This window comes from Hyperolius riggenbachi, chromosome 3 (assembly GCF_040937935.1).
Source record: "Hyperolius riggenbachi isolate aHypRig1 chromosome 3, aHypRig1.pri, whole genome shotgun sequence".
Lineage (NCBI taxonomy): Eukaryota > Metazoa > Chordata > Amphibia > Anura > Hyperoliidae > Hyperolius > Hyperolius riggenbachi.
Window position 1 is genome coordinate 90,145,284 of NC_090648.1, and position 25,797 is coordinate 90,171,080.

The following is a 25,797-nucleotide window of genomic DNA, read 5'->3' on the forward strand; positions in this document are numbered from 1 at the left end:
GAGAGATTTGGTTCCCAAAGAGGAACTGTCCTTACGAAAAAGGGACAGGTGGGAGACGTGTGTGTGCTGCACATGACTGCAGCTGAGTTTTCTAACCTTTCAACAGTCATGTGGTGCCCATACACGATACAATAAAAAAGTTCGATTTTCCCGTTTATTCGATCTAAATGATCGAATTGAATGAAAGTTGAAAATATTTTTTTTTCGATCAAGAAATTCGAAAGATTATCCGAGAAAAATCTGATCAGACATGCTGGAAAAATCTTTATATTCGATCTAACTAAATATTCGAACTAAATTATCTAATCGAAAAAAACACTGAAGCTGGGTGCCGTCATGGCAGCAATGCTATGATGCGTGCCAGTGCCCGCACAAGAATAATTCGGAGATCCGGCGATAACCAAACCCGGAATTACATCTTCCTCTGAGTTGCTACAACTCGGAGCAGGAATAGTATTTAACGCCGTCGGGGAGTTAAGCGTCAGCAGAGAGAGCCGTCATTCGGCTTGCCCTGTGCCCAACTCACCGGCGGCCTCCTAACACATACGCAGGGGAAAAGTTAGACTAGGTGACTGAGTGGCTGGTTTGGGGACCGGAGAAGAACTATGCAATGGGTGAAAAATGTCTACACTGGAGGTGCTGAATATTAGCAAGGGCTGACTAAATGACTGAAACAGAAAAATACTTTTCTACTGACAGGAAACTAACTGGCACTGGCGTTATGAAGTTAAATCTATTTCATTCTCTTTTCACAGATCGCAGTTTGAATAGAACTGCAGGCATTATCATTCCACTTTCCCCCATGCCATAAGTGAGCACAGTGTTCTCGGCCTCCTGAGTCTGGCTGTCCAGGCTTCCATGATCTGCCAAAGGGAGATAATGAATTAAAGTAGGAAATATTTCTCAGCAAGTATAACGCTGCATTTCTCAGCTAATCACATTAGCTACTCATATTGTGCAAAATCAAGACATAAAACGACCTTTGTAAATATATAAAAGCAGAACTCTGAGCAGGAGCAGTTAAAAACAGGATGGCCAAAAATGGACGAGTTTGTTATTTAGCGTAAATTGATAACATTACGATATTTAGCGGGCAGCTGCAATTAGATTGTTATTTGTCGTATTATTGTTAGCCGTTACACTATTTAGCGGGCAGCTGCGATTAAATTGTTATTTAGCGTATTATTGTTAGTGGGGATCAGTGGGTCTTGAGGCTAGGTACCACCAGGGGGTCTTAGGGTTAGGCACCACCATGGGGGACTTAGCGTTAGGCACCATCAGGAAGGTCTTAGGGTTAGGCACCACCAGGGGGGTCTTAGGGTTAGGCACCCCGGGAAGGGGGTTAGGGTTAGGCAACATCAGGGGGGAGTCTTAGAGTTAGACACCACCAGGGGAGGGTTCTATGCAGGGCCGGATTACTGACCAGGCAACAAAAGCAGTCGCTTGGGGCCCCATTCAGAGTCAAAGGGGCCCCATCAGCACATAAACCAGCCCTCGCCATCCTGTCAGTGGTGGCTGGATGGTATAATGGTTAAAGGAACTCTGAGCAGTGCAGTAACTATGGAAAGATGCATATCATTTTAAAGCTCTCTTTCTCCTCTTTCCAATGATATATAAACCGCCGCCCTATGCCTTTTAGTTTTCGCTATTTTCGCGATCGAAATCGCGGCTGCAGCAATTTCGATCACAAAAATTGTGAAAACTAAAAGGCGTAGAGTGGCAGTTTATCTATCATTGGAAAGAGGAGGAAGAGAGCTTCAAAATAATATGCATCTTTTCATAGTTACACTGTATTACAGAGGACGACTTTTCTCCAAAGTTGGCAGCTCGATTCAACACAATGCATGGAAATATAAGGAACCCAGGGGGATATAATTACAAACATCATGCTGGTAGGTGTGAGGATGTAATTAATTAGTTGTGGGTATGCTTAACCTCCTTGGCGGTCTGATTCTTTCCAGATTTTAGGGTCTAAAAGCGGTGCAATTTTTTTTCACTCTTTCAGACCCTAAAACCTGAAAAAAATCATTCTGGCAGGGAGATCTGCAGCAAAATAAAAAAAAAATGTACCTTCCTGGGCTCCTGTGCTGCAGTTTTCTCTTTGCCCACAAGATGGCGCTAATATACATATAAACGAACTTCTCTATATTTCTCTAATATAGAGAAGTTCGTTTTCAATATTAGCCCCGCCCCCGATGACGTCACGCTGCCACCACTGCTCTGCTGCCACCACGGCTGCGCTGCTCCAACTGGCTGCCGGGTCCCCGGAAGAATAGCGGGGACATGGGGGATCCCGGCGGCCAGGGAAAGACCCCACACTGCCGGAGAGAGAGGCTGGAGTCCCGCTGTGCAGCGAGATCGCGTGCGGGACTCCACAACTTCAGGTAAAGTGCTGCACTCCCTACCCCGACCTGAGCTCGGGATCACCGCTAATAGCTTGTTTTTTCTACCCCGAGCTCAGGTCGGGAAAACCGGCAAGGAGGTTAAAGGCATACCCACAGGCACTGCTCGGAGTCCCTTTAAGGGCTCTGCCTGACACAGGAGACCAGGGTTCGAATCTCGTCTCTGCCTGTTCAGTAAGCCAGCACCTATTCAGTAGGAGACCTTAGGCAAGTCTCTCTAACACTGTTACTGCCTATAGGGCGCGTCCTAGTGGCTGCAGCTCTGGTGCTTTGAGTCCGCCAGGAGAAAAGCGCAATATAAATGTTATTTGTCTTGTCTTGTCAAATGATGCCGTTGAGCTGCTGCTGATTGTCTTAAGAGCCAGGCTCTCCTCCTAGGTCCCACTCCTGTTACTGTGCGCTCTGCCGCTGCCCACTCCTCCCTCCCTTCCCACAGAGAACCACAGCTGCAGCAAGAATGATAGCAGCAGATGGCAAAAGCTCACTCACCTATTCATGATCCAAGCGATAGAGATCCCGTCATCTGAAACCCATCTGTCTCTTCTACAGTGCAGCCGCTCGCTCTGAACTTCCTGATTCTCAGATCAGGCAGGAAGTAGGAAGTAGTAATAGTAGTAGTTTCAGAGCGGCAGCACTCTAGAGGAGACAGATGGGCTCCGGATGACGGGACCTCTATTGCTTGGATCGCAATAGGTGAATGTAAATCATCTGGTGCTGTCATTCTCCCCCGCTTCGGCTGCCTTCTCTGCTGGACTATCATATTCACTGGGACGGAGGCTGCATGGTGGCTGTCTAGTTTGGGAGGAAATCGTTGTTCGGTGGTGGTTATGTAATGCTGTCTGGGGAACGGCTTCCGGTTTGGCGGTGTCCAGAGCTTTCTGCTATTGCCAGGCTGGAGATGCAGGGGGAAAGTGCTGCTGCTGTGATATCTGGCGCCCTCTTCACAGGGGTGCCCCAGCCCCTGAGTTCAAATGTCCCAGCCATTCATCTCTCACTCTGCATTTTGCCGCTGCTATTCCCTGCATTGTGCACCCACAGAGGAAAGCGGGCTGTTGCCCATAGCAACCAGTAGCTCGGCTGCCCCGGTGTGTGCGGCATGTTGCTGTGCAGCTGCATCTTCTGATTCTATTACGACATGATGGGGGGCCCAAATCAGTTACTTTGCTTGTGGTATTACATTATCAGGAAATGTATATTCTTTAGATAGTTACAACCTGACTATACCCTAAACTCTCCTTACTCTCACATAGAACCAGAGCTCTCCTTACTCTCACATAGAACCAGAGGCATTTAGCCTTAATCCGGCTCTGGTTCTATGTGAGAGTAAGGAGAGTTTAGGGTATAGTCAGGTTGTAACTATCTAAAGAATATACATTTCCTGATAATGTAATACCACTATTACCACTAAATGGATCTTCACCCTGAAAACCATGCAACCAAGGGGTTTGAACAATGATTTTAATATCAACTGTTTTATAGATAATTCATAGGTGCAATAATGACTTTGGACACTAGATGTCAGACTATCTATTTATTAGGGAATTTGTGCAATGAGAGATACGTTAAGAATATATTGTGGAATAATTGTATATGAGTTGCAATTTTGCATATAACATTAATAGTTATGTATTTTAAAGAGACACTGAAGCGAAAAAAATATATGATATAATAAATTGGTTGTGTACTATGAATAATTACTAGAAGATTAGCAGCAAAGAAAATATTCTCATACTTCTATTTTCAGGTATATAGTGTTTTTTCTAACATTGCATTATTCTATAATATGTGCAGATTACACAACACTCAGCATTCAAAATGATTCTTTCAGAGCAGTCTGTGAAGTGATGACCTCTCCTCTAGCAGAGAAAAAGTAAACAGTTCACTTACAGTTGAGATAATAAAAGTCAGATAACAGCCCTCTCCACGACTAAGTTAGTCGGAGAGCTTAATGGCTTGTTTGCATAGAGATAACAACTGGAGTTTCTCAACTCTTCCTGTACTGGAAACAATTAGACTGATGTATCTGATCTTAATGTTTTATTTCTTAGCTGTACTACACATACAAATCATAATATCATAATTTTTTTTTCGCTTCAGTGTCTCTTTAATTATGTGGAGTGTTATCAGGGTATGCGGTGTGTAGTCCGCACCCAGTATATGTTATTAACTGTTCTATGTATAATGAGTAATGAGTGAGCGGGGATGTTATGAACTACATCTCCCGACACTCTCTCTGGCCGAAACGTGTAGCCAGCATTGTATTGCAATGGATACCTGCTCCACCAATAGGAGCGCACTGAGGGAGCTGGGTGTGACGTATGTCACTCCCAAGCACCCCTGTGCTGGTGTCAGATGACGCTTGCCCACCAATCAGGGCTGAGCTCACCGGGAAATTGAATCAGCCGGTGAATGTGCCCGCGGCGGCTTCAATTGCCATCAGAGGAGGTAATCCTGTATATATTTGCCCAGAAGCTCAGTCTCCAGTGTTCCCTGACGACGGCGAAAGGCCGAAACCGGTCGGAACAGCAACTGGAGACTGGGCAATTGTACAAAGAGACTGTGAGACCGTTTTGTGTATTTATATACACTATATGCTTATCACTACTAAGTGTCCCTGTCAAAAGGACCCCTAAAGTAAGATATTGTATATGTGTTACTGTTTGAAATCTATTAAAATATATTGCTTTTAATGACAGTGAATGACCATTTGGTGATTTTTATCCTTGGTGATGGTCACTGTCTGAGAACATACACTGTGGTGTGACTACAGATAACAGTGTGATCGCCTAGCGCTGTGGATATATATTTGGAACCACTATTAAATTGTTATTTACCATTTTTGTTATGGTTATTGTTATTTAACATTGCACCTAAATTGTTATTTACCGTAATTGTTGTTGAAATTGTTATTTAACCACTTTCGGATTTCCCAGACGCATAACTACGCCCCTATTGACTTAATTAGCGGATCAGGGGTGTTTATAAACGCCCCTGCCGCTATTGTGCTGTGCGGGCGCGATCGCGCGCGTGCACGCGCGCGCTCCCGCGCGCCCCCGCTCCCGCGCGCTCCCGCGCTCCCGCCCGCGGGTGCGCGCCCCCGTGCGTGCACGTGCACGTGCACCAGCTTCATTTATTTCTGGGTGGGATTGATGAATGGGAGTAATTACTCCCATCACCAATCAGATGCCTGTAACCATGAATGAGCACTGCTATAAGCCAATAGCAGTGCTCATTCATTTGTGAGGTTTACAAACAATGTTGCCAGCACTTAAGAAGATACAGTTACCTTGTAATCACTCCTGAGAGGATTACAAGGTAACTGGATCTTCTTTTCTTGTAGTCTGACTGCCACCTAGAGGATTTTATAAATATACCAGGACTTATAAATAAATATACCAGGACTATATACCCCTGATCAACCCTGATTAACCCTGATCAACCCTGATCTAATCCTAGCCTCCCTTGCTTTTTTTTTTATGGTTGGAAATATAGAAATAGTGTATCTTTTCATTTTTTTCTCTTTTTTCTTTTTAAAATGCATAGAGAATAACATTATTACTAAAATAAAATATCACCCTTGAAAAGCCTAATTTGTGGCGAAAAAAACAACCTATAGATCATTCACATGTGATGAGTAGCAATAAAGTTATCAGTGAATGAATGGGAGGAGCGCTGAAATGTAAAAGTTGTTTTGGTTTTAAGGGAAGAAAACCTGTGATCCTGAAGTGGTTAATGTTGTGCCTAAATTAGCTTGCGACTTTTTCAAATGCATAGCTCTGAGCAATGGTATGATATAACTACCCTGTAGGAATAAAAAGTAACTCTGGGTGGTTCAAGTCCTACCCCATGGAGCCATATTAATCCACGCCATGCACTGATGAGGATAAACCACTCCGAAACAGTCTGTATCCATTTTGGATTAGTTTGGCTCTGTAATATTAAGAAGCTGACACATCATTGCATTCAAGAAGACAAGCTTCTGTTTTGCATAGCATTTTAGTAAAGAGGCCTTTTTAACTTCTTTCAGCCCTTTACACAATCCTAGGAGTTCTGGTTCACCATGAGCTTGCTGGGTACTCTGTAACTCAAAATGAAAGCTAACACTGACCATCCCAGGAAAATGTATGCTGATCTCTATTCCTTCTCACTGTTCTTGTGGTTAACTCTCTGGAGATCCAAATCCAACATGGCCATCAATACCACCCCTCCTGCTATTCAGCATTCTAGGGAAGCTTTGATTGACAGCACTGCAACCCAATCGGCAGAGTGAGCAATTAAGATGAATAACACTTAACTGAGACATTTGTGGCAGGAGGACAATAAACCTGAAACAACTAATGATCAGAGAGGCGGTTGTTGAGGTGTCTTCATCTACCAGTGTACCTCCCCATGTACTTGCACCTCCTACTTCAGCAGTAGATGGTTCAGGAAGTCCCAGACTACTGGATTCACTTTATTTTAATTATGGTTACATGGACTGCCGGAACTTCCTATAAATTTGATAATTCAGCCTTAAAGGATACCAGAGCCGAAACCCTTAGGAGATACGAGGAGAGTCGGCATGAATGGTGAGGTGCCCTGATACCCACCGCTCCCCCTGTTCTTCTGTGTCCCCCTCCTTACATACCTAAAGCCCCTCCGGCAGCCTCTTCCGGGTTTGCCGGAGTCGGGCTTCACTGCACAGGCACTAGCCCGGTTTGCGCACGTCCTACAACGCGCAACTGCGTCTGGGAGTACTCTGCACATGCGCATGATGTTATGATTACGATTAAGCCTGACTCCAGTGACCCAGTAGAGGCTGCCGGAGGGGCTTTAGGTATGTAAGAAGGGAGACACAGGAGAACGGGGGGAGCGGTGGGCATCAGGATAGCTCACCATACATGCCGGCTCCTCACGTTTCTCCTAAGGGTTTCACCTCTGGTATCCTTTAATTACTAGAAGAAATTTCTGCAGATCAAGCTAAAGTCATCTAGGTTATTTATTTGGAGAGGTCCTTGCTTGAGTTTATGAAAAATAACAATTTCTATGTGTGTCATATTGCCATGCTCCTGATTTCCCAGTCAAGTTTCTTTCACAGCTTCTGAACATCTGCAACCTTAACTTAGTGTCTTGATTTGTCTTGCAACTTTTGTGGCCGCTGTTAAATCTGGTGCTTTCTCTTACGCCTCAGAAGCACACTAGCCTTGCGACACGTCTGTATGGCACTCTTTGGATATGTGTACACTACACACCTTTATTGTGATCTTGGAATTACGATTATGCTAAATGTGTGCTCATCAGTACCAGGAAGGTCCAGAAAAGAGCTAACTACTGGCATCTGGATTGCCTAGGACCTTCCGCTAGGACATCTTCCATAACCAAGCTCTTTGCTCTGATCTTGTTTATATTTAATTGGTGCAAATTATTTCATATTACATTATATTTTTACCTGCCATTTTTATTCTGATGATCCGAGACGGCTACTCAGAGTGACATTCCACTTTAACTAAACATTTGATGTGATGTAGGGATAGTCGGAACGTTCCAACTTTCACCTTGAAATTTCGAAACCAACGTCAGACTTCCATGAAATCTGTGCATGCATCTCTACTATAACCATGAATCAGTGGTCCACAAATGTTTTTGCTAGTTGATAATAATTTACAGACAGATATAGATTTCCAAAATTGACTGTACGCCCAGTTTCATTACTTTTCTAGCTTTTCATTTTTATTCTGCGCTACGCCAGTCCTCACTACAAATAGCCCAGGTATGTTTCTCTTCCAACAGGTTTAATTGGCTGCATGGAACAGGAACAACTTGTGCCTGGTTTCCACACCTGCACAAACTAAACGTCTGGCAGGAAGCTTTGATAGCACTGTAAAGCTATAAATATAGAAAGATGATTTTTGCAGCACAGCATTACCCATACCAGTTTCACATCCAAAGGTTGTTGTATGGGGGCCATAGGACAGACCCACTGACAGGGCAATACTAACAGTAGTCCTTAAAGGGTCGCTTAAGGCTATAAAAAAATGAGTTTTACTCACCTGGGGCTTCCACCAGCCCCTTGCAGCTGTCCCGTGCCCACGCTGTCTCGCTTGGATCCTCCTGGCCCAGCCGAAGCCCCAGGTGAGTCAAACTCATTTTTTTATAGCCTTAAGTGTCCAACCAGCTTAGCGGTATGGACGAGCTCAGCTCGCCCATGACCGCCGCACTGGATTGCTCTGGCCCTGGTGGGCCGATTTTTATAATTTTTTTAAAACACGCAGCTAGCACTTTGCTAGCTGCGTGTGTATACTGACCGCCGCCGATGCGCCGCTACCTGCCGCATAACAAGGCTCCCCTCGAGACCCCGTGCGCAGCCTGGCCTATCAGCGCCAGGCAGAGCTAAGGGGTGGATCAGGACTCCCTCCGACGCCATGACGTTGATGATGTCATCCCGATCATTGCCATGGCGACGAGGGAAGCCAAACAGGAAATCCCGTTCTGAACTGAATTTTCTGTTTGCTATGATCGCCGGAGGCGATTGGAAGGGGTGGGGGCATGCCGCTGCACAGCCGCTATCATGTAGCTAGCGCTAGACTAGCTACATGATTTAAAATAAATAAATAAAAAATAAATGTGCTGCGCCGCCGCCCTGGCCGTTCTAATAGAATGCCAGGGTGGTTAATGGGGCCTGAGCCCTCTCCCTGCTGAGTAACATACAATTAACTGTTTGTAGGCTCCAGCAGCGTGCACTGAACAGGAAAAGCAGCTACAGAGTTAAGGAATCCCACATTGAGGCTCACAAATGGTGTGCATTTTTACCTCTGTTATCAGCTCAATAACTCACTGGTTATCCAGAGCAGGACATACCATGTTTAGCATAGGTAAACAGAAAGAAGATTCACTCCCTGAATCTAGGTGTTTTATGTTGGTTATAAAATAATTGTTTTTCTAATAGCTTAAAAATAGGTCAGAGTAGCAATACAAAGCTTCTGCACGTGTGGAGGTCTGGGATAGACCAGCAATACATGTAGCCCTATCACTAAGATAAAAGACTGTGACTTTCTGAGTGAAAGATAGATCACACAGGACTAGTCAGTAATAGTCTATCCCTACAATGACTGAAGCCTGTGTGAGATGCTGAGGCACTGCACTAGAGGATACTAGAGACAGTGGCGTAGCTAAGGAGCTTTGGGCCCCGATGCAAGTTTTACATTGGGGCCCCTCAACATGCTATACGTAACAATTGATATGCGAGGCACTGCACTAGAGGATACTAGAGACAGTGGCGTAGCTAAGGAGCTTTGGGCCCCGATGCAAGTTTTACATTGGGGCCCCTCAACATGCTATACGTAACAATTGATATGCGAGGCACTGCACTAGAGGATACTAGAGACAGTGGCGTAGCTAAGGAGCCTTGGGCCCCGATGCAAGTTTTACATTGGGGCCCCTCAACATGCTATACGTAACAATTGATATGCGAGGCACTGCACTAGAGAATACTAGAGACAGTGGCGTAGCTAAGGAGCTGTGGGCCCCGATGCAAGTTTTACATTGGGGCCCCCGAACGTGCTATACGTAACAATTGATATGCGAGGCACTGCACTAGAGGATACTAAAGACAGTGGCGTAGCTAAGGAGCTTTGGGCCCCGATGCAAGTTTTACATTGGGGCCCCCGAACGTGCTATACGTAACAACTGATATGCGCACCAAGACCTGCCAAGGAAAACTACAGTGTCAGAGGTGCAAGAAGGGAATGGGGAGCAGTTTGTTAATGATTACCACTATTCAAAGCATATATAGAAGTCATTATTATGAGCACAGGACCAATAGAGAGCTACTACTGAAGTTGAGAGAGGGCCCTTCGGGGCCCCTCTGGCCCAAGGGCCCCAATGTGGTTGCAACCTCTGCACCTCCTATTGCTATGCTCCTGACTAGAGAATCCATAATCTTACTAGTTTGCACCTAATCTACATTGCTCCCTACCTCTCCCCCCCCCCCTTCTTCTACAACTCTTCTTTAATAGTTAGGACTTTTTATTTAAAGATCTTTAGCTACAAATTATTCTTAACCCCATATCAATAAGGTCCCCCCATGATCTGCGGTGCTATACCCCACGTACTGCAGAATCCTCAGCATAGCCATGCCCACAATGTGCCACCTGTCTCCTGTGTACAGTTATATCTCCCCAGAGTCCCTAATAAAGCCAGCCCTGACCCCCTTCCCCATGTGTCTTCTTCATTGCCATACACCCCCAGTATCCCCATTGTGTTTTGGCTAAGATTTGAACAAAGGACCCTACTGCTGCAAGCAGTCGGACTGGGACACTAAGGGCCCACCAAGGAAGTTTCAGCCTGGGGCCTGCCCCCCTCTCCTCCTCCTCCCCCCCCCCTCCGATCCCCTCTCCTCCTCCCCCCCATTTTGGGCTCACATACACATGTACTCTAGAAATGTTGCATGATTTTATGATAGAGAATAGATTGTGAGCACTTCTGAGGACAGTCTCCAATAGGGATATGTCCACATGCGGGGCCGCAGCAAAGATAAATGAGTGTCACCACGCACTGGAACATGGGCATGGTCATGATGAGTCATTCACAGAGATTAGGTTAGACCAGATACATTTTAGATAAAATAATCAAGTAGTTACATGCCTCATGATAATTCATCAAGTAGTCAAATGGCAGCAGATTTTCCGAAAAAATGCAATCAACTTGGCGGCAGATATCCCCACAAAATGCAATCAGATTGGCAGCAGATATCCCCACAAAATACAATAAGATTGGTAGCAGAGATCCCCACAAAATGCAATCAGATTGGCAGCAGAAACCCCCACAAAATGCAATCAGAATGGCAGCAGATTTCCCCACAAAATGCAACCAGATTGGCAGCAGATACCCCCACAAAATGCAATCAGATTGGCGGCAGATTTCCCCACAAAATACAATCAGATTAGCGGCAGATATCCCCACAAAACACAATCAGATTGGCAGCAGATACCTCCACAGAATGCAATCAGATTGGCAGCAGATATCCCCACAAAATACAATTAGATTGGCGACAGATTTCCCCACACAATGCAATTAGAATGGCGGCAGATATCTCCACAAAATGCAATCAGATTGGCAGCAGATACCCCCCACAAAATGCAATGAGATTGGCAGCAGAAACCCCACAAAATGCAATCAGATTGGCGGCAGATTTCACCACAAAATGCAATCCGATTGGCAGCAGATACCCCCACAAAATGCAATCAGATTGGTGGCAGATTTCCCCACAAAATGCAATCAGATTGGCGGCAGATATCCCCACAAAATGCAATCAGATTGGCAGCAGATATCCCCACAAAATACAATCAGATTGGCGACAGATTTCCCCACAAAATGCAATTAGATTGGCAGCAGGTATCCCCACAAAATGCAATCAGATTGTCAGCAGATATCCCCACAAAATACAATCAAATTGGCGGCAAATATCCCCACAAAATGCAATTAGATTGGCAGCAGATATCCTCACAAAATGCAATTAGATTGGCAGCAGATATCCCCACAAAATGCAATCAGATTGGTGACTGATATCCCCACAAAATGCAATTAGATTGGCAGCAGATATCCCCACAAAATGCAATTAGATTGGCAGCAGATATCCCCCCAAAATGCAATCAGATTGGCAGCAGATATCCCCACAAAATACAATCAGATTGGCGACAGATTTCCCCACAAAATGCAATTAGATTGGCAGCAGATATCCCCACAAAATGCAATCAGATTGGCGGGAGATATCCCCACAAAATACAATCAGATTGGCGGCAGATTTCCCCACAAAATGCAATCGGATTGGCAGCAGATATCCCCACAAAATGCAATTAGATTGGCAGCAGATATCACCAAAAATGCAATTAGATTGGCAGCAGATATCCCCACAAAATGCAATCAGATTGGCGGCAGATATCCCCACAAAATGCAATTAGATTGGCAGCAGATATCCCCACAAAATGCAATTAGATTGGCAGCAGATATCCCCACACAATGCAATCAGATTGGCGGCAGATATCCCAGCAAAATGCAATTAGATTGGCAGCAGATATCCCCACAAAATGCAATTAGATTGGCAGCAGATTGGCGGCAGATATCCCCACAAAATGCAATTAGATTGGCAGCAGATATCCCCACAAAATGCAATTAGATTGGCAGCAGATATCCCCACAAAATGCAATCAGATTGGCCGCAGATATCCCCACAAAATGCAATCAGATTGGCAGCAGATTTCCCCACAAAATACAATTTGATTGGCGGCAGATAAACCCACAAATTGCAATTAGATTGGCAGCAGATATCACCACAAAATGCAATTAGATTGGCAGCAGATATCCCTACAAAATGCAATCAGATTGGCAGCAGATATCCCCACAAAATGCAATCAGATTGGCGGCAGATTTCCCCACAAAATACAATCAGATTGGCGGCAGATATCCCCACAAAACACAATCAGATTGGCAGCAGATACCCCCACAGAATGCAATCAGATTGGCAGCAGATATCCCCACAAAATACAATTAGATTGGCGACATATTTCCCCACAAAATGCAATTAGAATGGCGGCAGATATCTCCACAAAATGCAATCAGATTGGCAGCAGATACGCCCCACAAAATACAATCAGATTGGCGGCAGATTTCCCCACAAAATGCAATTAGATTGGCAGCAGATATCCCCACAAAATGCAATTACATTGGCGGCAGATATCCCCACAAAATGCAATCAGATTGGCAGCAGATATCCCCACAAAATGCAATTAGATTGGCAGCAGATATCCCCACAAAATGCAATTAGATTGGCAGCAGATATCCCCACAAAATGCAATCAGATTGGCGGCAGATATCCCCACAAAATGCAATTAGATTGGCAGCAGATATCCCCACAAAATGCAATTAGATTGGCAGCAGATATCCCCACAAAATGCAATCAGATTGGTGGCAGATTTCCCCACCAAATGCAATTAGATTGGCAGCAGATATCCCCACACAATGCAATCAGATTGGCGGCAGATATCCCAGCAAAATGCAATTAGATTGGCAGCAGATATCCCCACAAAATGCAATTAGATTGGCAGCAGATTGGCGGCAGATATCCCCACAAAATGCAATTAGATTGGCAGCAGATATCCCCACAAAATGCAATTAGATTGGCAGCAGATATCCCCACAAAATGCAATCAGATTGGCGGCAGATATCCCCACAAAATGCAATCAGATTGGCAGCAGATTTCCCCACAAAATACAATTACATTGGCGGCAGATATACCCACAAATTGCAATTAGATTGGCAGCAGATATCACCACAAAATGCAATTAGATTGGCAGCAGATATCCCCACAAAATGCAATCAGATTGGCGGCAGATATCCCCACAGAATGCAATCAGATTGGCGGCAGATTTCCCCACAAAATACAAGCAGATTGGCGGCAGATATCCCCACAAAACACAATCAGATTGGCAGCAGATACCCCCACAGAATGCAATCAGATTGGCAGCAGATATCCCCACAAAATACAATTAGATTGGCGACAGATTTCCCCTCAAAATGCAATTAGAATGGCGGCAGATATCTCCACAAAATGCAATCAGATTGGCAGCAGATACCCCCCACAAAATGCAATGAGATTGGCAGCAGAAACCCCACAAAATGCAATCAGATTGGCGGCAGATTTCACCACAAAATGCAATCCGATTGGCAGCAGATACCCCCACAAAATGCAATCAGATTGGTGGCAGATTTCCCCACAAAATGCAATCAGATTGGCAGCAGATACCCCCACAAAATGCAATCAGATTGGTGGCAGATTTGCCCACAAAATGCAATTAGATTGGCGGCAGATATCCCCACAAAATGCAATCCGATTGGCAGCAGATATCCCCACAAAATACAATCAGATTGGCGACAGATTTCACCACAAAATGCAATTAGATTGGCAGCAGATATCCCCACAAAATACAATCAAATTGGCGGCAGATATCCCCACAAAATGCAATTAGATTGGCAGCAGATATCCCTACAAAACGCAATTAGATTGGCAGCAGATATCCTCACAAAATGCAATTAGATTGGCAGCAGATATCCCCACAAAATGCAATCAGATTGGCGGCAGATTTCCCCACAAAATACAATCAGATTGGCGGCAGATATCCCCACAAAATGCAATCAGATTGGCAGCAGATATCCCCACAAAATACAATCAAATTGGCGGCAGATATCCCCACAAAATGCAATCAGATTGGCAGCAGCTATCCCCACAAAATACAATCAAATTGGTGGCAGATATCCCCACAAGATGCAATTAGATTGGCAGCAGATATCCCCACAAAATGCAATTAGATTGGCAGCAGATATCCCCACAAAATGCAATTAGATTGGCAGCAGATATCCCCACAAAATGCAATTAGATTGGCAGCAGATATCCCCACAAAATACAATCAGATTGGCGGGAGATATCCCCACAAAATACAATCAGATTGGCGGCAGATTTCCCCACAAAATGCAATTAGATTGGCAGCAGATATCCCCACAAAATGCAATTACATTGGCAGCAGATATCCCCACAAAATGCAATCAGATTGGCGGCAGATATCCCCACAAAATGCAATTAGATTGGCAGCAGATATCCCCACAAAATGCAATTAGATTGGCAGCAGATTGGCGGCAGATATCCCCACAAAATGCAATTAGATTGGCAGCAGACATCCCCACAAAATGCAATTAGATTGGCAGCAGATTGGCGGCAGATATCCCCACAAAATGCAATTAGATTGGCAGCAGATATCACCACAAAATACAATTAGATTGGCAGCAGATATCCCCACAAAATGCAATCAGATTCACGGCAGATATCCCCACAAAATGCAATCAGATTGGCAGCAGATTTCCCCACAAAATACAATTAGATTGGCGGCAGATATACCCACAAATTGCAATTAGATTGGCAGCAGATATCACCACAAAATGCAATTAGATTGGCAGCAGATATCCCCACAAAATGCAATTAGATTGGCAGCAGATATCACCACAAAATGCAATCAGATTGGCGGCAGATATCCCTACAAAATGCAATCAGATTGGCGGCAGATTTCCCCACAAAATACAATTAGATTGGCGGCAGATATCCCCACAAATTGCAATTAGATTGGCAGCAGATATCACCACAAAATGCAATCAGATTGCGGCAGATATCCCCACAAAGGCAGGTCCCCAGTTAGTGGGGGCCCCCATGCTGGAAGGGGGGGCATTGGGCACAGAGCGGCAGGGAGGGGGGACGCCTCCCCCCCTCCCTCACCTAGAGCCCCCCTTCCACGCTCCCCCCAGTTAGGTAGACAGGTCTCAGTGTGCCCCCATGCTGAAAGGGGGGGCAGTGGGCACAGAGCGGCGGGGAGGGGGGATCCTCTCCCCCTCCCTCACCTAGGGCCACCCCTTCCACGCTCCCCACCCTCCAGAATTGCAGCCAACAGCGGCAGCGAGCGGGAATCGCTTACCGGGATCGATAGCTGCTGGTCTCCGTCTCCTGCACTGCATTGTCCAATCACACTCTCACAGGAAGTACTGCGAGAGCGTGATTGGACAGTGTCAGTGCAGGAGACCAGACCAGCGGCACGCAGAGCCATCGATCTCGGTAAGCCGTTCCCGCTGCTGCCGCTGGCTGGCTGCAATTCTGGAGGGGGGGAGTGCGGAAGGGGCCTCCCCCCAACTCTGTGGCCTCTTTCCCCCCTTCTTGCGCTGTGCCCCCCTCCTTCTCAGCTCTGGGGCCCCTAGGAGGCGGGGCGGCCGGGGCCCACCGATGGAAAAATCGGTGGTTCAGTGGTTCAGTCCGAGCCTGGCTGCAAGGCTACAATGTTGTCTTCGAACCCCTGTCACTCTCTATACCTCCCTCCTCTTGCTGTGTCTTCCCATTTACCTCTCCTTCCCTCTTCTACTCCTCCTCTCCCAGGCCCATAAACCACCAGCAAGCAATAAAATACTCAAAATAATTTTGATGTTACTTTTTCACCAACTTTTGGGTACTTTTTCAATTGAAAAATTCTAAAAAGTTTTTTTTTTTTTTTTAAAGAGAAGATGAAAATTATCCCCTAGAACATGGGTCCCCAACCTGGGGGCTGCGGCCCCCTGGGGGTCCTTGGGCAGATTTCTGGGGGGCTGCGGCTTCTCCCTCTCCCCCCATGGCCGCCGCTCCTGTTACCTTATGAGCGGGCGGCCGCTTCCTTCCTTATATTCCTCCAGCCGCGGCTCTCCTCTTCGCAGCATGTCGTATTACAGCAGCGCTTCCTGCACGGCTGCTGTAAGGAGCCAAGGGAGCCGGGACAGCGGTTCCCATAGTAATGGTGACGCGTATCGCCGCTACAGAAAGACGCTACCGCACCTCCTTCCCTCCTTGCAGCTGCCACGCAGGAAGCGCTGCTATAATACGACATGCTGTGAAGAGGAGAGCCGCGGCTGGAGGAATATAAGGAAGGAAGCGGACGCCCGCTCATAAGGTAACAGTAGCGGCGGCCGCGGGGGGGGGGGGGGGGGGGGGGGTCGGGGGGGAGGAAGAGGGCACCTCTGCTAGCTACATTGGGGCAGCTATACTGGGGTAACTACTGGCTACACCTGGGCTAACTGTACTGGGCTAACTGTACTGGGCTGACTGTACTGGCTACACTGGGCTAACTGTACTGGCTACACTGGGCTAACTGTACTGGCTACACTGGGCTAACTGTACTGGCTATACTGGGCTAACTGTACTTGCTATACTGGGCTAACTGTACTGGCTACACTGGGCTAACTGTACTTGCTATACTGGGCTAACTGTACTTGCTATACTGGGCTAACTGTACTTGCTATACTGGGCTAACTGTACTTGCTATACTGGGCTAACTGTACTTGCTATACTGGGCTAACTGTACTGGCTACACTGGGCTAACTGTATTTGCTACACTGGGCTATAACTGTACTTGCTATACTGGGCTAACTGTACTTGCTATACTGGGCTAACTGTACTTGCTATACTGGGCTAACTGTACTGGCTACACTGGGCTAACTGTACTTGCTATACTGGGGTAACTATACTAACTATATTGGGGTAACTATACTACCTAACTAACTATACTGAGGCAACTATAGTCCTTATACAGGGGCAACTGTGTTAGCTACCTATACTGGGGCAACTATACCTAGATACCTACTTACCTATATACTACACTCAAAATCAGGGAAAAGAGGGGGGGGGGCTGCCGCCGCCACTAACCACGCCCCCCTCCCCCCGGGGGGGGGGGGGGGGGGCAGAGAAAAGTTTGGTCGGGATAGTGGGCCCCGGGCTTAAAAAGGTTGGGTACCCCTGCCCTAGAAGATAACTCAGGAGAAAAATTAATTGCACATGAGCCACAGTCTCTCAACTCTCTACTCCTTTCTCCCTCGCTCGCCTTATCTTTCCTTTGTTTCCTCCTGATATCTCCCTCTCTAAAAGAATTCCTCTAAGGTGTCGCTGTATTTATTTAACAGTCATCTTCTGCATTACTTTATGGAGTACATAGTCATGTCACTGACTGTCCACAGAGGGACTCACAATTTAATCCTTTCCATAGTCATAGTCTGATGTCCTACTATATTATTATTATGTATTTATATAGGACTGAAATTATGTTTTTTTATATATATATATTTTTGGCGTGTGTGTGTGTAGGAGGGGGGGCAGAGAAAGTGGGGGGGGGGGACCAGTAAGTTTCAATCATTCTAGCAATTTGTACAGCTGAACTGAAGGGATTATTTTTGCACAAAAATCATGCAATTTCACTTTAGCTGTGGCCCCTCCCTGGGCAGAGATTGGAGACATTTATGTACTTTTTCCACACTCTACATGTTGGTTTAGTTACCTCTATGTGTGGTATATTTTAAAGAGTAAATAAATTGCTTACTGATAAGAATATGGTGTGCCATCAATCCACCGGAACCTTTTTACTGTCCCCTCATCTGTTAGACCAATCCAATTCCATCTCCCATTACTTTGCTTGGCTAAAAAGTCCTACAAAAAAACATATAAAACACAATGTGAAACCACATTGCAGTACAATAAACCTATTGATAGTAATCAATTACAAATACCAAATAATGACTATTACAATTACAAAGTATCTACAGACACTATCAATTTTGCAAATATGTTAATAATTACCTGGGCCCTCCATATCCAAGAAATTCCCAATTGAGATCCGTTAATTTTTTGTGCTGAGTTATACTGGTACTCAGCGTTAAAGACTGCAGCACTATTAAAACAATGTGCGCACATTTTGATGCGGCACTTTAGCTGTATCAGGTTAGCGTTGGTAAGGAATACCCGGATGGCTCTTGGTAACCCAGAACCACAAGTAAAGTACTGTGGTGTAGCTAGAGGAGTGCAGGCATGGCACGTGCCTTGGGCGCCACAGCACCATATGCGCCATGCCTGGCCCTGTGCTGCACCACCATGCCTGCTCCTGCACTGCACTGCTATACTTGCCCCCATGCCTCACTCAGACCTCAAATAAGATTAATGTTGTTAACTAGGGAACATGGCTACCTATTTACCGCACAGCATGCAGTGCATCTACCACCTGCAGGACTTCATCTGAAGTACCAGGGATGTAGATATTCATCGGCTACTGTGCTCGCTCCCACGCATGTTCTCGTTGCTGCCCATTGGTGGGGAGATCAGTGAAGGGAAACGTAGTTCCCTGTGTCATTGATCGCCGGATGCCTACCTACAGGGAACACCTATGCCCGATTTACCTATACTGGGGGTCCCTATTCCTGCCCACCTACAAGGGGCACTTATGCCTGGTTACCTATACTCGGGGTCTCTATTCCTGCCTACCTACAGGGAACACCTATGCCTGATTACCTATACTGGGGGCATCTATTCCTGCCTACCTACAGGGGACACCTATACCTGATTACCTAGACTCAAGGTGGCCACACACGATTTTAATTTGATAAAAATGATGGGATCTCCCCAAAAAATCGAAAGCTTTTTTTTCATTCAACTGAAAAATCCAACCGGATTTTCCGTTTTCTTCAATTTTTATTTATCCGGAATGCCTGATATTTTTCTTCAATCTTACTAAAGATTGTATGGTGTGTGTTAGGTTGTCAATTTATTACACACCCTAGTAATTTTGTCAGCGTTTCCAATCATTTTTATCATAATTGGGGAAAGATTGAACATACGTGTGTGGTACAGTGGTCATATTTTTGAAATGTTACAATCAGCCAGAAAAATTTATGGAATTTGGAATTCTTAAATTGAACAGATATTTAAAAAATTGTATGGTGTGTGGCCACCTTAAGGGTCTCTATTACTGCCTACCTGCAGGGAACACCTATGCCTGATTTACCTATACTGGGGGCCTCTTATTCCTGCCTACCTACAGGGAACACCTATGTCTGGTTACTTATATGTGGGGCCTGTATTCCTGCTACCTACAGGGAACACCTATGCCTGATTATCTTTACTGGGGGCCCCTATTCCTGCCTACATATACTGAATTTATGCTTTTTGCAGAAAAAGGCAAGGTAATTCTTTTTTTATTCTTATATTTTTGGTACATACAGTAGTACATGACATAGTGGTGATAGAATGCTTATTTGTAAATGCTTTAACCCATTCGCGTTCCGTCGTTTTCACTTGAGAAATGTTCACCTCCCATTCATTAGCCTATAACTTATCACTACTTATCACAATGAACTGATCTATATCTTGTTTTTTCCGCCACCAATTAGGCTTTCTTTGGGGGGTACATTTTGCTAAGAGCCACTTTACTGTAAATGCATTTTAACAGGAAGAATAAGAAAAAAACGAAAAAATTGATTATTTCTCAGTTTTCAGCGATTATAGTTTTAAAATAATACATGCCTCCATAATTAAAACTCACGTATTGTATTTGCCCATATGTCCCGGTTATTACACCGTTAAAATTATGTCCCTATTACAATGTATGGCGACAATATTTTATTTGGAAATGAACGTGCATTTTTTCCGTTTTGCATCTATCACAATTAACAAGTTTAAAATAAAAAAAATATAGAAATATTTCATCTTTACATTGATATTTAAAAAGTTTAGACGCTTAGGTAAATATTTACATGTTTTTTTTTTATTGTAATGTTTTGTTTTTTTTATAGTAAACATTTTATTTGGGTAGTTTTGGGAGGGTGGGAGGTAAACAATAGGTTTATAATGTAAATGTGTGTTAATTTTCATTTTTTTTAACTTTTAGTTGTAGTATTACTTTTTGGCCACAAGATGGCGGCCATGAGTTTGTTTACATGACGTCACTCTAAGCGTAACACATGCTTAGAGCGACGCATGGGCGAGGTAACAGTCAGAAAAGCTGTCGCTTTTTCAGCGGGGGAGAGCAATCAGTGATCGGCCACCATAGCCTGCTTCACTGATTGCCTGGCTAACGAACCGCGGGCCGGGAGCACGCATGGACGCGCGCAATCGAACCGCGGGCCGGGAGCACGTGTGCACGCGCGCAATCGGCCGTGGGAGCGCGGCAGTAGCGCGCATGGTTCCTGGACGTAGTTTCTACGTCCAGGAACCAGAATAGGATAAGTTCGCAATTTAAAATGGCGATGGTTCTCAGCATCATTTTCATGCAGGGGTTACCTGAGATTTGAAAACAATTTAAGGGTTCCTTGGCCCAAAAAAGGTTGAGAAAGGCTGCCTTAGAGACACAGGATCAGTGAGACAGCCAGGCCACTTGCATTGTTTATAAGAGAATAAATATGGCAGCCTCCAATTCCCTCTCACGTTGAGTTCCTTTTAAAGGGACTCCAAGGAGAAAAAAATAACAAAATCGGAACTTACCTGGGGCTTTCTCCAGCCCACCGTAGGTCGGGAGGTCCCCCGGTCCTCCTGGCTCCTCTCCTGGTCCCTCCGCAGAAATCACGATCGGCGACACCGGGGCAGAGTGTCGAGCTGACACTTCCTGAACGATGACGCTCGTCGTCATCATGCCAATCGCTCCGTGTCTTCATGGCGGCCGGCATGACAGTACTGCGCATGCGCAGTTTAGAGTTAGAAAACCGCGCATGCGCAGTACTGTCACGCCGGCCGGCGTTATGACGCGTACTGGCCAGCGTGATGACGACGAGCGACATCGTTCGGGAAGTGTCAGCTCGACACTCGGCCCCGGTGTCGCCGGTCATGATTTCTGCGAAGGGACCGGGAGAGGAGCCAGGAGGACGCTGGGGGACTTCCCGACCTACGGTGGGCTGGAAAAAGCCCCAGGTAAGTTCCGATTTTGTTATGTTTTACTCCTTGGAGTCCCTGCAAACTGAAGGGGGAAGGTTTACTTTGCTGATCCAGCTTTGGAATGTTGGTCATTTCTGCACAATAACTTGTCAGGCAGTGAATTGGGTTTCAGAAATAAGAATGATGCTGAGAAACACTGCAGAGTGCTGTTCGATCTGTCAGCACTGTGTTTGTGTTTTTAAAAACAAACGCCCATTGACTTGCATTAAAATCATGGCAAACTTGCAGTGATCAATTTTTTTTCAAATTTGCGATCATGTCGAATTTGCCTTGATTTTGAAGGATACCCGAAGTGACATGCGACATGATGAGATAGACATGGGTATGTTCAATGCCTAGCACACAAATAACTATGCTGTGTTCCTTTTTTTACTTTCTCTGCCTGAAAGAGTTAAATATCAGGTAGGTAAGTGGCTGACTCAGTTCTGACTCAGACAAGAAGTGACTACAGTGTGACCCTCACTGATAAGAAATTCCAACTATAAAACACTTTCCTAGCAGAAAATGGCTTCTGAGAGCAGCAAAGAGATAAATACTGTAGGGTCAATAGTTCATAGATTTTAGCTTTGGTATAATTTAATGAATGTGTCATTGAGAAAAAACAATAAAACAGAAAGGCCTGGTGCACACCAAAAACCGCTAGCAGATCCGCAAAATGCTAGCATATTTTGAAACGCTTTTTCTTATTTTTCTGTAGCGTTTCAGCTAGCGTTTTTCGGTTTTGGGTAGCATTTTTGGTGTAGTAGATCTCATATATTGTTACAGTAAAGCTGTTACTGAACAGCTTCTGTAACAAAAACTGCCGTTTTTCAGAGCGGTTTGCATTTTTCCTATACTTTACATTGTAGGCAGAAACGCCGCCGCAATCCAAAATCTGCAGCAGCCCGGGAGTATGCGTTTCTGCAAAACGCCTCCCGCTCTGGTGTGCACCAGCCCATTGAAATGCATTACCCAAGCGTATCCGCAGCCGCAAGTGGATCGCAAAAGGCAGCCGAACCGCTCTGGTGTGCACTAGACCTTAAAATTTAAAAAGTAGATTTAAACATAAAATAAAACTGTGGAATATCTTAAAAAGGCATTTTTAGGAGAAGGAAGATAGATGCAATTGTTTATTTCATTAGTTTATTTCCGCTTTGGGTGTCCTTTAAGGCAAGTCAATGGGACAGTTTTTTTTAAAATGCAGTGTTGGCGGATTAAAAAGTGCCATGCAGTGAGTCTCAGCTCTTAGGCCTGGTGCACACCAAAAACCACTAGCAGATCCACAAAATGATAGCGGTTTTTGAAATGCTTTTTCTTATTTTTATGAAGCGTTTCAGCTAGCGTTTTTCGGTTTTGGGTAGCGTTTTTTGTGTAGCAGATTTCATATATTGTTACAGTAAAGCTGTTACTGAACAGCTTCTGTAACAAAAACGCCTGAACTGGCGTTTTTCAGAGCGGTTTGCGTTTTTCCTATACTTTACATTGGAGGCAGAAATGCCTCAGAAATCCAAAAAATGCTGCAGCCCGGGAGTATGCGTTTCTGCAAAACGCCTCCCGCTCTGGTGTGCACCAGCCCATTGAAATACATTACCCACGCGTTTCCACAGCTGCAAGCGGATGTAAAAACGCAACAAAACACGCTCGGTGTGCCCCAGCCCTTAGTGTGAACCCACTAGAGCATTTTTTTTTTTTGAGCATTTAGGGGGCGCTTTCAATCGCTAGCGATTTCCCTAAACGCTCTGCCAATATAAATGGATGGGACAGATTCCACTACAGTGACTGCAAATCTCAAACGCAGGACATGCATGCAGCATTTTCGGAGCGTTTCAGTTCTAAAGAATTGTATAGGAGCAGGGAAATCACACCCAAAGTTGCTTGCAAAATGCTATCACAAATCGCTAGCGATTGCGATAGCGTTTTGCACTTTCTAGTGGGTTCCAGGCCTGTCTTTGGAAATCATCATGAGCTTGTATATTTAAAAAAATACTGAGCTGAATCTGATTAAAGCGGAATATAACCCTGCATTTCAACTTTGCTCTAAAACATTATTTACAGTATATTATATGCAACCAGCATTTTTTTTTTTTACTAGACCAGCATTGGAAGGGTTACACAGGGCTTTAAAGTCCCTGGAGATTTTTGCAGACGCATCCGAACTTCAGTTAGATACTTTTTGTTTACAAATAAGTATCTAAGTGTTTATTATGACTCATCTCTCTCACTGAGAAGGAGCTTGGAGGACAGCCAAAGAGTGTGTAACTGTTTATCAATAGATACATCTAACTAAATAGAATGTAACTATCTGAACGTCTGCACGGAACTTAAAACCTCTGTGTTTAACCCTTCCAATGCTGGTCTACTAAAAAAAAAAATGCTTTTTGCATATAATATGCTGTAAATAATGTTTTAGAGCAAAGTTGAAATGCAGGGTTATATTCCGCTTTAAGCAAATTGAGAACATGCCTGCAGCTGTAATTATTTAAAACAACACACAACCGATTTGATTGTGCAATTAGTTAGCTTTGTGTCAATCCTCTTCAAAAATGAGCATGGCATTCCCTCCAGTTATAAACGAGTTCTGTCATTTTTCTAGAGCCTGTCTGCACAAATGTACTGTTGTTTCAAAATAAACAAAGTACGCAACTACAAACAACAAATGTCCTTTTATTTACAGTATGTTAGGGCACTGAGTATTAGTGTAATAGCATGTAGTAGTGTTCTCTCTATAGTTTTAGTATCCAATAATAAAATTGCAAGTCCGTGGTGTGCTGACTCCTTATTTATCTGTAATATCCAGGACAGGACATTTTTAATTCATGCATTTTAAGGTAGGCGAGGTAGGTTAATAGGATCAGAATCTGAATAGAAAACCAACCAGACGCTGATGCAGAGAGTAGCTATAATGGTTACAACAAATTACCTGCTCCTCTGCACTGTTGATTACAGCCAGATGACTTTGTCTACTGAGGCACATATCCATTGCATTCCTCCAGTTTAGTGCAAAAGTAGAGAAGAAATAACAATGGCCTGCAAATTCCAGCCAGCCACTTTCACAGGACGGCTCTGGCAAAGCAAACATAGTGACAGTAAGGTACACAATTGTACACAGATTTATATTTATTACAAACCTGGGAGGAAAATCACATTAAAGTTATGAAATAATAATTATCTTTATTTAAATCTATACATGTATCTTTCCAATTCCTGATTTTTACTATTACTGAGTACATGAAGAATCCAGGAGCAGCAGACAATCTCGGGGATCTACCTCTGAGATCTTGTCTAGGGCCAGACTAAGAGGTAGGCAGTGAAAGAATCAGGTAGAGGGGGTAGGGTTGCCTAGTCTTTCATGTGTATATAAATCTACCCCAGGTCATAAGTATTGTATTCCTCTGCACACACTTGCCACTAGTCATAACAAAAATCCTTTAGTCCAGAACACAAGAGTTGGAGCAGCACTCAAATGGCCAGGGTGTTGGAGCGTGCAAGTATTCACCCGTGTATGTAACAGGCCTCCAAACAGAGTCCGCTTCAATCCAGCACATCTCTTTTACAATCAAATCCACTTTATTGTATGAGAAACATGCACAAAGTTACATTTAAAATGCTGCACAAGTGGCCACTTTGTAAAAACATTGACATAGGCAGCAGCTTGATGGGTGTAAGATATTGGAATAAATTGTGAAATCTCCACTTACTTAACCTCTTGAGGACCATGGACTTTACCCCCCCCCCCCCCCCAAAGACTAGGCTATTTTTGTCAAAAAAGGCCACTGCAGCTTTAAGGCCAAGCTGCAGAGCCGCACAACACAGCGCACCAGTGATTCCTCCCCCCTTTTCTCCCCACCAACAGAGCTCTCTGTTGGTGGGGTCTAATCGCCCTCTAGTGTTTGTTTTTTTGTGTAAATATTTATGTTGTGTATTTTTTAATAAATCTACCTATTTTTTGAAAAAAAAAATTTCCCTACCTCCCTCCCACCCCACAGCCAGCCAATAATGGCGATCGGCTGTCATAGGCTTCTGCCTATGAGAGCCGATCGCTCTCTAGTGTCCCATGGTGACTGCCGTGTTACGTGGCTGTCCCCAGTACAGCGCTGCTGCAGATCGCAGCGCTGTACAATGTAATTAGATG

At 44.7% G+C, this 25,797-nt stretch overlaps 1 protein-coding gene across 1 annotated transcript in view; it reads right to left on the reverse strand.

Annotated features, from left to right (window-relative positions):
• Positions 1–327: 327 nt before the first annotated feature.
• LOC137561043 (C-type lectin domain family 4 member G-like) overlaps positions 328–25,797 on the reverse strand; it is a 59,340-nt gene continuing 33,870 nt past the window's right edge. The window contains exons 5-7 of the mRNA XM_068272263.1: positions 24,586–24,728; positions 18,310–18,416; positions 328–863 (exon numbers count right to left, since the gene is read on the reverse strand). Coding sequence (XP_068128364.1) covers positions 734–863; positions 18,310–18,416; positions 24,586–24,728 — 380 coding nt within the window. The 3' untranslated portion in view covers positions 328–733. The remainder of the gene's footprint in view (positions 864–18,309; positions 18,417–24,585; positions 24,729–25,797) is intronic.